General features: G+C 45.2%; 6 protein-coding genes across 6 annotated transcripts in view; 5 read left to right on the top strand and 1 right to left on the bottom strand.

Annotated features, from left to right (window-relative positions):
• Nucleotides 1-1,953, top strand: CNBD5420 (hypothetical protein; the record flags this gene model as incomplete). The annotated part of the gene is made up of 7 exons (XM_770720.1): nt 1-310; nt 367-464; nt 552-821; nt 895-1,076; nt 1,180-1,416; nt 1,508-1,699; nt 1,773-1,953. 7 exons carry the CDS (start codon nt 1-3, stop codon nt 1,951-1,953), a joined length of 1,470 nt encoding a protein of 489 aa, XP_775813.1.
• A 424-nt stretch (nt 1,954-2,377) lies between these two features.
• Nucleotides 2,378-2,765, top strand: CNBD5410 (hypothetical protein; the record flags this gene model as incomplete). Its single annotated transcript, XM_770719.1, has 3 exons — nt 2,378-2,395; nt 2,460-2,599; nt 2,666-2,765. The coding sequence occupies 3 exons, from the start codon at nt 2,378-2,380 to the stop codon at nt 2,763-2,765; spliced, it is 258 nt and encodes an 85-aa protein (XP_775812.1).
• A 1,594-nt stretch (nt 2,766-4,359) lies between these two features.
• On the bottom strand, nt 4,360-8,714 carry CNBD5400 (hypothetical protein; the record flags this gene model as incomplete). The annotated part of the gene is made up of 16 exons (XM_770718.1): nt 4,360-4,410; nt 4,464-4,624; nt 4,676-4,795; nt 4,853-4,927; nt 4,979-5,017; nt 5,077-5,179; nt 5,242-5,751; nt 5,797-6,320; nt 6,374-6,497; nt 6,546-6,788; nt 6,843-7,170; nt 7,224-7,384; nt 7,433-7,631; nt 7,681-7,837; nt 7,891-8,542; nt 8,592-8,714. 16 exons carry the CDS (start codon nt 8,712-8,714, stop codon nt 4,360-4,362), a joined length of 3,570 nt encoding a protein of 1,189 aa, XP_775811.1.
• Nucleotides 8,715-9,295: 581 nt separating this feature from the next.
• Nucleotides 9,296-10,749, top strand: CNBD5390 (hypothetical protein; the record flags this gene model as incomplete). Its single annotated transcript, XM_770717.1, has 9 exons — nt 9,296-9,442; nt 9,541-9,562; nt 9,627-9,761; nt 9,826-9,932; nt 9,995-10,114; nt 10,176-10,249; nt 10,311-10,424; nt 10,474-10,532; nt 10,583-10,749. The coding sequence occupies 9 exons, from the start codon at nt 9,296-9,298 to the stop codon at nt 10,747-10,749; spliced, it is 945 nt and encodes a 314-aa protein (XP_775810.1).
• Nucleotides 10,750-11,642: 893 nt separating this feature from the next.
• On the top strand, nt 11,643-12,008 carry CNBD5380 (hypothetical protein; the record flags this gene model as incomplete). The annotated part of the gene is made up of 1 exon (XM_770716.1): nt 11,643-12,008. One exon carries the CDS (start codon nt 11,643-11,645, stop codon nt 12,006-12,008), a length of 366 nt encoding a protein of 121 aa, XP_775809.1.
• Nucleotides 12,009-12,389: 381 nt separating this feature from the next.
• CNBD5370 (hypothetical protein) overlaps nt 12,390-12,903 on the top strand; it is a gene marked incomplete at both ends in the record, with an annotated part of 1,009 nt that continues 495 nt past the window's right edge. The window contains one exon of the mRNA XM_770715.1: nt 12,390-12,852. Within this exon, the coding sequence (XP_775808.1) occupies nt 12,390-12,852 (463 nt within the window). The remainder of the gene's footprint in view (nt 12,853-12,903) is intronic.

Below are 12,903 nucleotides of genomic sequence, written 5' to 3'. Positions count from 1 at the left end.
ATGCCTCCAAGAAGATATCCTTTGAATACCTCTGCCTCCAAGAACTCGCAGGCGGCATTAACCCAGCGTAGCCTTATTGATCCGCACCTCGAGCCTCAGGAAGGTAACCAGTCACAAACACATATCAGCAGCAAGTATTCAAAGACCCTACAATCAAGAACACATGCCAAAAAATCTCTTCAACAGGCCAGCAGCGCTAGACCACGTGGCGCAGGCGAAGCCGTTGGGCATGACAAATGCTTCGGAGATGAAGACTCCGATTCCTTGGATGGGATTGGCGAGGAATCAGGCACAGATGCAGAGGAGCAAGGTAGAGTCACTCATCTTTGGTTATTAATCGTCGAATAGCTGAATGGAATTTTTCAGAACTGAATGGGATAGAATCGGATGATTTAGAATCAGCAGACGATGCTGAGTCGCAGCGCCCTCATAAAGCCCTCAAGGCCAATCATCGACTATCAGTTGTGAGTTACTTATACATACTTCAATTATTAAAATTATCTTGTAATTAATAAACGATCGCTGCTACCGGAAAAATTATAAATATATAGTTCCCCCAGATAAGAACAACGGCAGAAGTGATTAATAATAATGGTCGCCATTCACCGAGGGATGGCCGGCGGCCAGGCGACCGCTTGAACCGCCCGGTCACGGTTGTGAGGCGAAACGGTGTACAATGTCCTTCAAACCCGACTGCAGAAAGAGCCAGCAACGCTTCTCAACAAACCTCCCAAGAAACCCATAGTACCGGTAGCAGGGGCATATCAAGAGGCAATTCATCCAGCGCCTCAGCTGTTCCTATCCATGATTCCACTAATACAGTGAGTCATTTTGGCCATGCAGTGTTTCTCATCATATCTTTGTCGATGCTCAACGTGTTGGTTTATTGTTTAGCCTCTTCAAAATATGGAACAGACATCCTCCAGGGAAATTGGACAACCCAGCCAAATCACTAGGGATTCGGTTACAGACAGGTCACGATTTTCTCCCTGGCCAACAACTCACATATGCAAAGATCTCCCAGAGTCTCCTATCGACACCAATATTGAGGAAATATACAGCATCCTGAAGGCCAAGTAAGTCCCATTTATGTCAAGTAAAATAAACAATTCAAAGATGAGTTGACGCTGATGTGATCCAATTGCGGAATGGCTGTCATTACTACCCCACTACTTGCAGACAAGAGTACAAGAGTCCCTTCAAGACTGTTCTTGACCGTTGTTGCAGACTTGTTGCTCGTTACTATTCAATCCACACATCCTCATATACTGGAGGGATATTGTGTTCCCTTAGGTACAAACACTACCTTAACTCATCCATCCTAGAAATGGAAGAGGGAGAAATTTCCCCTGATATATGGTTTACAAACACCACAGGTGATGATATTCTTGAGAAGTATGCGCAATTCTTGGACATGTAAGTGAGATGTCCTATGAGGAACACCTGACCCTTTTTATGGAGCTTCAATAGCAGAACTGCAATTTACTGACAGTGGCATATATTACAGCGAGCCTGCCATGTTGATGATGTATTACAACGACGCTCTCAGCCTAGCTGCCCAAGTCCTTGCTCCTCTTCGAGCGCTTCCAAGATTGTGTTGGCTAATCATGAGCCTACTGATGAAGTCGAAGGCATTTTACCTGCCTCTGCTCGGAACAAAACTGATGATAACACTGTCTATGGCACCGTGGCTCGCTATGTGAGTTTCATATCCTTTTATGCTAAAAGAAAGTATACCATGTTCATGTTGATTTAATGGGACGCTACCCAAGATCCACCACCATGCCATTGACGCCAAGCATATGTATATATCGAACATACGGCAGAGCTTCTCACAGATCCTCTCATCAGCCAACTTACATGATGAAGAAAATGTGGTTCTTCGACTCGACCATCATAGCTATGACAAGGAAGCGCATGGTGGCTTCAAAACTGAGGTCCCCGCTAGCCTAAACGTCCCTTTGAATGAACGCAATTTGTTTATCGCGGATAAGGCGAGGTGTGTTGATTTGGCTTCTATGGCTTATTTGCAAGCTTAGTGTTATCCATACAGCTTCATGGCATCAAAGTTGGATGAGCAAGATGGCCCGTCGTCCGACATTGATATGTCGGATCTACCTGGTTGCCTACCTTCGTTCTTGTTTTCATGGCCTCCTCAAGATGACGGCAACTATCGAGTTTCATTTCTCAGAAGTGAGCTCGTAGCCTGAGTGAGTGTCTAATTTCCATTACAGTCTGATACTGATTGCTACAATGGTAATAGGTCCTGCAAGTCCTCAATTTGGGTCCGGCCTCCCTTAAAAAAGGGAACAGCCATTATGGGGCCCCCACCACTGCCCAAAGATCGAAGGCCACTGCGTCTTCGATCTCCACCATTATGTACGCGGCCTCACTCGTGAGTGGGATAACGAAAATTTCACCAAGAGACTTCCACTAACCGGTTTCAACTCGCCGCTCAGGTACATTTTGTTCTCTCTGTGGCTCCGAAAATCGACAATGTCGATATAGCCATACATGATACAATCTATCATTCTGGCATTTTCTTTTTTCGAAGTCTGGAGGAAGTCGAACAGCAGGCCATCATAGACTTCTATGATGGGTAAGTCTACAGGTCCATGGCCTTCCTGTCTGCTTGTTTTCTCTCACTGACTTGGATGGATACCAGCCATGCTCGAGACGACCGGGGAGAAGGGGATGGGAGGATTAGCAGCATGTGGCAGGATTTGTGGAGGTGGAGGAGGTCGCAGCAGAGGAGGGGGGAGTGATGGTGGGCTGGGGGATGAAATATGTATTAATATAACCAATGTATAAATAATGCCTGCTACGAAGATGGCTTTGCTCGACATTCAAAAGTTCTCCTAGCCTGCAGTGCACCATTGAAAAGCCAGCAGATGGTTGTTGAAATAGTGACAAGGCTACGGTAATCTAAATCAAGGTACTGCAATCCCAGTCAAGCCTAGTCACTGGTTGGGAAAGAACCCCAGGCTAGAGTGGGATTGATGGAACGTTATGTATACATATACAGGTAGAATAAAAGCTTGGAATGGAATTGATGGCAGTTTATGTATGCATTTGAAGGTGGCATAAGTCCTTTTAGGGTACTTATGAAAAGTGCTCGACAGGCTTGGAGCTGAGTTTTGGTCAGGTGTCGAAACACCTTACAAGGTCAATTCAAAGGTCATTCCCAGGTCCCCCCAAGGTGGCCCACGGCCCAGTAAATTAGTGCGCAGAATTTTCAGGCGTTGGAAACTTTTAATTTAATATTCACGCAGTTTGTAAACGCCATGTCTGGTCGAGGGGCAAATTCGGCGGCCCCCGCAGACATTCACAGACCCTCGAACAGTTTTCAAGGTCTTCCGCGGCTCATCTTAAGGTTACACAGATTCGGCTGATGCTGCGGAGAGGCTGAGTTCGGGTGTTGGCCGCATGTGAGAGATGAAAGCAAAAAAATAAAAAATAAAAAAATGGAAAATAAAACCAGCATGTGTTCACAACCAAATGAAACTGACTGTGCAGGCTCTGTCAGCTTGCTGGGAGCCTTACAGGTCATAGTTGCAGGCTCATGACAAATGATGAGACTGGTGTGAACAGTTGAGCACAGGTCTAGTTTGATGACATTTCAGACAACAAATGACAAGATAGGGACCAATGAATTGAGTCTCATGTTTGGGAGATTAATGTTCAAGTGGAAGGTTTTTGGTGCTAAGAAAGATCTGGTCACTCATAGTGAGTGAAGGGGAAGTAGATGATGGTTGTTAGGCTGCATTGCAAATTGTCTATTAGCCTGCCTCATGCACTCTCTGTTATCCCCTATGCCTCTCAAATGCTTGTAATTGACATGATTCTCTCTGGCAGCTTCCAGCCTGCCCTTAATTGTTGTGAAATCAGAAATGGACATTACAATCATACAGTGCTTCAAAGGGTGATAACCTTGTTGTTCGGCTGTGTAAGTTGTGGTAAGTGAACCCAGCGCATGGTAGGAGCTGGCTCCAATCATCCATGTTGTATGATGTTAAAGGCTCAGATATTGCCCAAATTGTTGGTTCACTTGTTCAGTCCAACTGTGGCTCTGTGGATGATAAGGTGGTGAATAGACTGTTGACATTCCTACAAGCTTAGCAAACTCTTCACCATTCAGATCTAGAAGATGGAGCCTCAGTCTGATACTACCTTGTCTGTCACCCCATGTTTTTGAGAAATGAGATTAACAAATAGCTGCACCAGAGCCATTGGAAGGCAAAAAAATTTCAATGGCATTTTGGCAATGCATCTTTTGTTTACTAATTTGGAACCCTTGGATCCAGAAAGCTAAAGAGAAATGATGTAATTGTATTTTTGAAATATGATAGGGAATATGGATCAACCAAAAGTCTGTGAAGAGCGAGCTGCTTTCTTCTGCTTGCTGAGACGCTGCAGGTTTTTACATCAGCTCATGTTGGATCACCAGTCCAGAACATACATACCCAGTCATCTTTATCTGCAGCAAAACGATCAAACAGAGGCTCAATCTTCTCAGATGCCTTACGCTTGCTAATCTTGTTTTGATCAGCAATACGGAAGAATGTTGGTGCCACTTCAGAAAGCCATTTTGGTTCAATAACAGTGACCTGGTGCATGTATTCCTCTGTGAAACTGATGAGCATTTATTGAAATACCTTAGTACAGTTAGACTTACTGGCAGTAAGAACCAGTTCATAATACACACACCATTCAGGGGGTCGCTGGAACAAGGCACTTGAGGGATGAATGCTGACAGGTGTACCCTCAACAAGTGTCTTATAACCTTCAGTGGGGTCTGGAACAGATCGTCAGCACATGAGAACAAACATCACCATGAAAAAGACAAGCTTACCCTTCTTGGCAGCATTTCTGAAGAATCCAGAGCAAATGGCCATCCGTACTCGGTTGTAATTGGTACCACATGACACTATAAAGAGTTGTAAACACATAAGAGGCTTTGATGGCGATAAGGACCTACCAAGATCGTGTTTATATCTATCCATAATTCCAATCAACTCTGATTAAAAAAATCAGCTTCATAACCAACAATAACATTGACAAAAATTTTACACCCACGTTTTCTTACATCTTGCGCTGTTTTCATGGCTCGTGTTTGAATAAAGTTTTCGAAGCACCATGGGTTACTGAATTTCGAGTTTTTCCATCCATTATAGACAGCCTAACAACTTTAATTCAGTACTACTCTCCATGCCTGATGTAATTAAATTATGGATCACTCACAAGTAATGTAAGAAGGTCACCTTCTGGCTGATGAAACTTAGCCTTTTTGGCGTCCGCTTGAGTCTGTTTGTCCTTGGGTCGATAGTATACTTGGCCCCCAGCTTGCAGCATAGCCACAATTGTCAAGGCTTCTTCAGAACATCCATAATCAACAGATTTGATAAGCATCTTGGATAAAGGAGGGTCTAGAGGAAAATCTGCCATTTTTCGACCAATCCTGGTCAACAGCCCTTCATCATCCAAGGCACCAAGAGCATAAAGTTGTTCTAAAGCTGTTAACATGGTTGCTGCTGGAGGAGGATCCATGAAATCGAAACTGATAAGATCGTTGATTCCCATTGCTTTCAGAGTGAGAATAGTAGATGCAAGATTGGTTCGTTGGATTTCAGGAATTGGGTTGGGTAACATTTCATTACGGTAGGCGACCTCTGTGTAGAGACGATAGCACTTGCCAGGGCCCGTGCGGCCGGCACGCCCAGCTCTTTGACGTGCTTGCGCTTGGGAGATCGGCTACACAACATTAGTTTGTTCATGACAACTGATATGAAGACCCACAGTGACTATCAAAGAATCCATACCAAGCTTTGGGTCATAAGCATTCTGCTTTGCAAAACCAGGATCAATGACATAGTATATGCCATCAATGGTGATACTGGTCTCTGCAATGTTGGTTGCGATGACCACCTTACGTGCACCAGGTGGGGCTGGCTCAAAGATGCGTGACTGCATCTCAGAGGGAAGTGCAGCATATACCGGTAAAATGAGAAGCTCTGGAACTTGAGGACCCAATGCCTTGACTCGCTCATATAGAACCTCACATGCTGTATCGATCTCCTCTTGACCTGTAAGGAAAAGAAGAACATCGCCTGCTGGTTCCATGAGATGGATTTGAAGGATGGTGATGAGAGAGGCCTCCAGGTAGTCGGGCTCAGGCTCCTTTGTATAAAGTGTCTCGACGGGGTATGTTCGGCCAGGAATGGTAAAGATTGGGCAACCCCAGAAGTAGGTCGCAAACTTGGCAGCATCCAGTGTGGCAGAAGTACATATTAGCTTAAGATCTGGGCGTCGTTTGCAAGCCTCTGTTAATAACAGTATTAGCATCATGGCGAGTAACATCAGGAGCTTAACCTACTTTTCAGGAGACCGAAGAGGACGTCAGTTGCGATTGTGCGCTCGTGCGCTTCATCAAGCATAATCACAGAGTATTTCGAGCAATCCGGATCAACCAGCAATTCACGAAGAAGCATACCATCGGTCTACATAGGAAGTTAGTCATAGTCAAAGTAAAAGCTGAAACGACTGACCATGTACTTGATCTTGGTCTCAGGACTGGTCATATCTTCAAAACGGATAGTGTAGCCGACTTCAGCCCCGAGTCGACAACCCACTTCCTCTGCAACACGCTTAGCGACAGAAACAGCAGCAACCTTTCGCGGCTGAGTGCATCCCAAACGCCCTTTTTCGAGGAATCCCTCTTCAGCGAGGTATTGCGCCATTTGAGTAGTCTTCCCAGACCCAGTGTCTCCAACTACAACAAGAATTTGATTCTACGAATGCACATGAGTATTCGATTGACTGAAAGTGAACAAGAAGGTACTCACATCTCGAATAGCGGCGACCAACTGCTCCCGTAATTTGTAGATGGGCAGACTGCGTCTTTGTTCTTGTATACTCATAGAAGTGATCTTGCCATACGACACAACTTTATTTGCAGCTTTCCAGGCAGGCATTTGAGCGGCCTTTTGGCCAAGCAGGTTCCCTTTGATGTCTGATGCAAACTGCCGCTCGTTTTGGTTAGCCATGGGATCAAGCCAAGGCTGGTTGATCTCTCTGGTCTCTGCGTCGGCCTGCTCATTCGCTTCCAAACGTTTGAGATCACGTCTTTCTTTCGCCAATGAAGCGCCTGCTAAAGCAGAACGGTTAAGTGAGCTAAAACGGTGATCAACAAAATTGTCGTGTATATCGAACAGAATGAACATTACCCGTCTGGTGCTTTGATGATTTTAACAGGAGAGAGTTCCAGGGTGACTTTGGTCTGGCCCGATAAGAACGCCGGTTCGACTTCATTAACTTCGACATCAATGTCTTCTTCAATCTCATGATTGGCGACGTTAGTGCTGAAGTCTTCATCAAGATCAGGGTACTGCAATCCCATCAGCCCATTATTCTCGCGTACAGTAGGAATACTCACATCTGCTGCAGATACGGCCCCACTGGCTATGAGCTGTTTAATCTCGAACCGCTCGGGACTTGATAATCTCTTTGCACTAGATCGCTGCCGCTCATCAACTGCTAAGAGGGGGGTGCTGTTACTTCCACTAGCTGCATAAGATGACATCCTTTGCTGCTGCACTGCGGCCTCTTCAGCAGTCTTGACAGTAAGATGTGGGCTTATAACTAAGTCAACAAAAAGCAGGTGCAGCATACACTTGCACTCACGAAAGATCATCACCAGTGTTCTGATCGACATCCTTCATACTTAGACCGATCTTAGGACTGACAGCCATAACTTTGACTTTGACTCGTTGACCCCGTTTAAGGAAGTCTCGGGGTGAGTTAACTCTTCCATTTGTAATATTCGATACATGGATTAAGCCTGAAAGTGTCAGTTCAAATCAAGCATGGGAAGGCACGATTGGGATAACTTACCTTCATTTGACCTTTGATTACCATCGATTTTTCTTTCTACGCCATCTAAAGTTACAAAAGCCCCAAAATCGGTGATATTCGCGATAGTGCCATTGTAGATCTTGTAGAGTACGGGCCTCTCATCAACCGTCGGACGCCCATGTCTAAAAGAATCTCTAAAGCTGCCTCCTTCATATCCGCCCCGTCGTCCTGACGACCCGTCATGACCACTGCTAGTGGCACTCCGCAATTTCTTCGCAGCAGGCTCCCCGTCCAAGAAATCCTCAGCCGCCGGTCTATTTCGGCGAGACGCGATCGACTCTAACTGGGCCATAGTATCACTGGTCGAAAGTGATTCCGGAAGGGTCTCGTGCGGTTCTTTTGCGGCCCTTTCGTCGACATATTTCTCGGCAGGCTTCCAATCTTGGTCAGGCATGGACAACCCGGGAAACTTTCTCGCCTGAAGTTGCTTCTGCTCCTCCATGACAGATTGCCCATCGTCAGACTTTCCTGACTGCTTCGAGGCTTTCATCTTGGCCGCTTTCCTCTTATACTTGGGGTGCATGGTAACGATCAGTCTGTCGAGATTCTTGACAAACCATTCGGGAAAGTCTGCGCCGATCTCATTGAGCTTCTTCTGGAACGCTTCAGTTGTTTTACTTTGTTCGTGAAGCTGTAATGAGTCAGAACCTCCACAGAGGAAAGAGAAAGGAGAGACCTACTGCTATCACAAATTCAGCTAGTTTTTTGTCTTGAAGCTTAGTGTGGTTGAAGAGCTCCTGGGACACCTTCGATACAAGCGAGAGAAGCTCGAGCTTATACAGCTCTTTATCAGTGGACATCATAAAAGCAGCTTCTGAAGTCGGAAAAGAATTATAGGAATCGGCGACTTTCGGTGGGTAGTCTAGGTGATAAGTAGAAATTGGGAGTGTCGTTGGCTGACCGATCAGCTTGAGCGCAAGCAATTGCGGGTTTTTAGGAATATCGTTTTGATAGTAGTATTGCTCGTCGTGACGGTTGCCGTTGCTGGCGAGTGGCGGCGACGGAGCAGGAACACGCAAGAAGCAGCAGCAGCAATAACGGCGGCGGCGGCGGCGGCGACGAAGAAAAGAAACAACAACAATAACACGTCACCTCTTTGTAAATCAGTACTGTTACGTAAAAAATCCACCCTACTCCTCTGACGTCATGCTCGTCATGCATATATACCTATAACGACTCTCTCCACCAAACACCAGCGAACGAATATGTGTAAGCTACTAAAAGCTACTTATATTATGTTGCATATAAAAGGCATTCATTGGTGAAGTTCCAGCCGCTAACATGCACACTAGGGGAAAGTTGAATCATTGAATTGAACAACGCCTTTGCTCTTCATTCTCACTAATACTCCCTCGACATACGCTAGCACCTCAAACTCTCGACCATGTCGTCTTCTCAGACACGCAAACGATCACAGCGACTGAAACTGCCGGGTGGAACAGCGACCGAGTCAGCCCGACGTCAGGTACAAGAAGTAGGGGCTATAGCCCAAGATGGTCTGAGTAGTGGGGCTTGGATCTATCCCCTTTTGGTGAGTCTTTGAATGGAAGAGGGTAGAGAAATATGAGATCTCAGTGCTGTTGATTCCTGGCATCATAAAGTCAAGTTGTTGATGAGTTTCATCTGTAGGGTATTTTGTATCTGTTTTCTCGTATGTGCAAAAACCGCTATTGGACTCATTCATAGACTTACTTTTGCTCGTTTGAAATTTGTAGACCCAACTTTGATCAGACCACTGCTCCCCATAATATTTAAAGGGATTTTGATGTCAGCGGGGGTGATCGCGGCTCTGTTCGCATTTGCTTATTTGCCCCAAGTGGCAATACTCGCGGTAATCTCTGGACCTCTAGGCAAGTATTGTCATCATTACAGGCACACTCAAAAGCAACCATTGACGAACGTTCATGCCTATAGCCTTTGCTTTAGCGATTCCCCTCATTTTGGGTGAAGCCTTTGTAGTGGTCATGTTCCTCACCAGAGGAATCTTAGTGGCTCAGGCTACCGTCGACATATTCGATGCGGTGAGGCTTTTCTGTTATGGATTGTTTTGACTGTAGCTAATTTGCTTATGTTGATCCATAAGGTTCTTTTACAAAAAGGACATTCTGTTTTAGTCGAAAATGGTAGACAAGTTACCAACAAGGGGGGAAAGGTCAAACAGTTGGGAACTTTGATGACAAAGCCTTTGTCCCGTTTCAATGTCGTAAGTTCACCATTATGATTAGCTGGCTACCATGGTATCTTTCTGACACTTGAGTCTTCAGGACAGCGTTGTTCGTTATCTTCTCACCTTGCCTTTGAACTTCATTCCCTTGATTGGAACTATCTTCTTTTTAGGGTAAGTCCCCTTAAACCTTATCTGCTTTCTCTTTTGTTGAAGCCTTCCTCATTTTCGGTAGCTATAATGGCTACAAGGCAGGGCCTGGCTTCCACGCACGTTACTTTCAGCTTAAAAACTTCGATAAGGATCGTCGTCAGGCCTTTATTAAGAAGAGGCGCGGTGCTTACCTCATGTCAGTTTCTCCCGTGTTAGGATAAATCATGTGTCTAACATTCTGTCAGGTTTGGTACCATGGCTATGGCGCTGAATTTAATTCCCATTGTGTCAATTGTGTTCTCTTGTGTGTATTAACATACTTCAAATGTCAGTTTGTTACTAACTCCTTAACAGTTACTACCGCTATAGGCGCCGCTCTGTGGGCGGCTGAACTAGAGAGCAAGGGTAAGACGCCAACAGCAGTTTCTCAGAGCGATGCGAACAATTCAACTGGCCAGCAAGAGGAAATAGAAGTGCAGCTTCCTGAGCGGGCCGTAAATGACCAGAAGAAAGAATTATAAGACGCGGAAGTATTGGTGAGGATATTAATTCAAGATGCAGTGTTATTATCTCGAAATACGTCTTTGTCCTTATGTCTCCACAGTGCTGGTGTCATTCGCTTTCTGGGGGAGCGATGAGCAGGCCTACACGCAGGCAGATTTCCTTTTCTTTCTTCTCAGAAACCAGATACTTTCTTATGCAAGTTGTGCTCTGTACTTACATTATTACACGTTATACCACCGACACTACTACTATGTATTGGCTGATGGAAACTGAAGAGTGTACGGCACCGACAACGGACACATTCGCTGATGTTTTTGCCTTGTCACATACATAACTAAGTAATTCCGAATTGCATTGATAAAACGTTGCATGTAAAATTTGCCTGCGTTGATGTCTCATTTGTGAACGTTTCATTTGTGATCAATCATATAATAGTACAAGTGCGTACGCAGTAGTGGTGCGTGATGGTAATACAATAACGGTGTCATCGCAGTCCCAGTGCCTCCTCGTTGTCACCATCTTTCATAGACGACCAACGCAATCGTCTTCAATCATCGTCGTCAACAACCACCACACACCGTGACAAACGTGATAAATGATGATGATGATGTGTGGCGGCTGCTGGTGGCGGAACACCCCGACTGTCATACAACAACTCGTACTACTGCCTGCAGTATATGTTAATTATACTCTTCTTCTTATACTACGAGTACTATTTACGTCGCCACACCTCTCGCTCGCTAACGTGGTTCAATCTCGTTTTTACTCTTTCTATCATCATCGCCAATTAGCTAAAACAGTGTCAGTGCAATAATGTGAGTACAGAGCTTTCTAAAACTGTCTTGTCTGTTGAACGCATAGAACATCCGGAATCCAAAAAAAAACTGATATGCTTTCATTTTTCAGCATCATGCCTCCAGCACCCACAGTTCAACAAATTCAGAGCCTCTATTCAGCCACTGTCAATGCGTCCCAGCGCTTCACTTCTTATAACTTTCATAAATACTTTCTTCGAAGAGCCGACGAAGTATTCAAACCCGTCCTTGCCTCATTAGCTCCACCCGCTGGTTCGGCACCTTCAGATCCTATAGACCCTTCCAGACTTGCTCAGTTTTACGAACAGCAAAAGACTCAACTTGAGATACTTGAGAGGGCTTCAGAAGTTAACAGGATGTATGAAGGACCGAAGTTGGTAGTGGAACATGCTCAGCCTATAACAAGTGGCGGAGGGGCTGGTATGGAAGCTAGTGCCGGTGGTGGCGGTCAACCTGAATGAGTGTGAGCTATTTGTCTGACAGCTGCCAAATTATTAAAGTGTTTAGAGGATCACTGATACACATAATCAGGTCTCACCAATAGTGTTCTTGTGTCATAAGGTTGTGATCGATTTAGGATATCGTCCTCCAGTATGATAAAGTACCTGTTCAAGTACAGTTGCCCCATTTAACAAAGACCCTACCATGGATCCTTTGTATGCGACTTTTCCTCGTATTACAATTATGTGTTTCGACCCTATGTAAAGTGAACGTGCGCTTCCTTTCATTAGTCCCGGTTAGTATCTTCTGGTCACATAATAGCTTCATGTCTACACAAGTCGGTTGCATCCTGTCCTACTGATTGCCATCGACACCCCACGGCTTTACCAATATGATCTAAGATGTCTCCTATCATGCGTTTATTTGGCAAGGCGCAGAAAGACCAAGAACGTGATAGGGCATGGACTGCACTTGCCGATGAAGAGGTAGGCGCTAAGCGGAAAGGCTCGAAAGAAAAGAGCAATCATCAATCTGCGGGAGCGCAAGCAAGCTATAGCTCTTCTAAGTTGCAACTTAAACCGGATGACGCCAACGATCTCGACACTCAACCGTTCGTGGCCACCATCCCAGAATTCTCCAAGGGAAAACTTTTACTCTGGCGATTAAGCATTATTTTGCCCTTCCTCACGGCCGGGTGCCTTCTGTACTTGTTGACATGCTCGACATCGTCTTGGAGAGCAAATTGGAGCTCCATCAAGATTGAATTGCCAAGTACTGAATTTGAAAGCCTCTATGCTAGTGGCTCAACGATCACTAGGGAGTCTTCAAATAGTACGCCTTCTCGCAGGGATTATGCGAACAAAGGTAAGCACCAAATAAAATGTGATGATCGTATACAGTACTTAATACGACAAT

The sequence above is a fragment of the Cryptococcus neoformans genome, chromosome 4 (assembly GCF_000149385.1).
Source record: "Cryptococcus neoformans var. neoformans B-3501A chromosome 4, whole genome shotgun sequence".
Lineage (NCBI taxonomy): Eukaryota > Fungi > Basidiomycota > Tremellomycetes > Tremellales > Cryptococcaceae > Cryptococcus > Cryptococcus deneoformans.
This window is presented reverse-complemented; position numbering and strand designations above follow the sequence as displayed.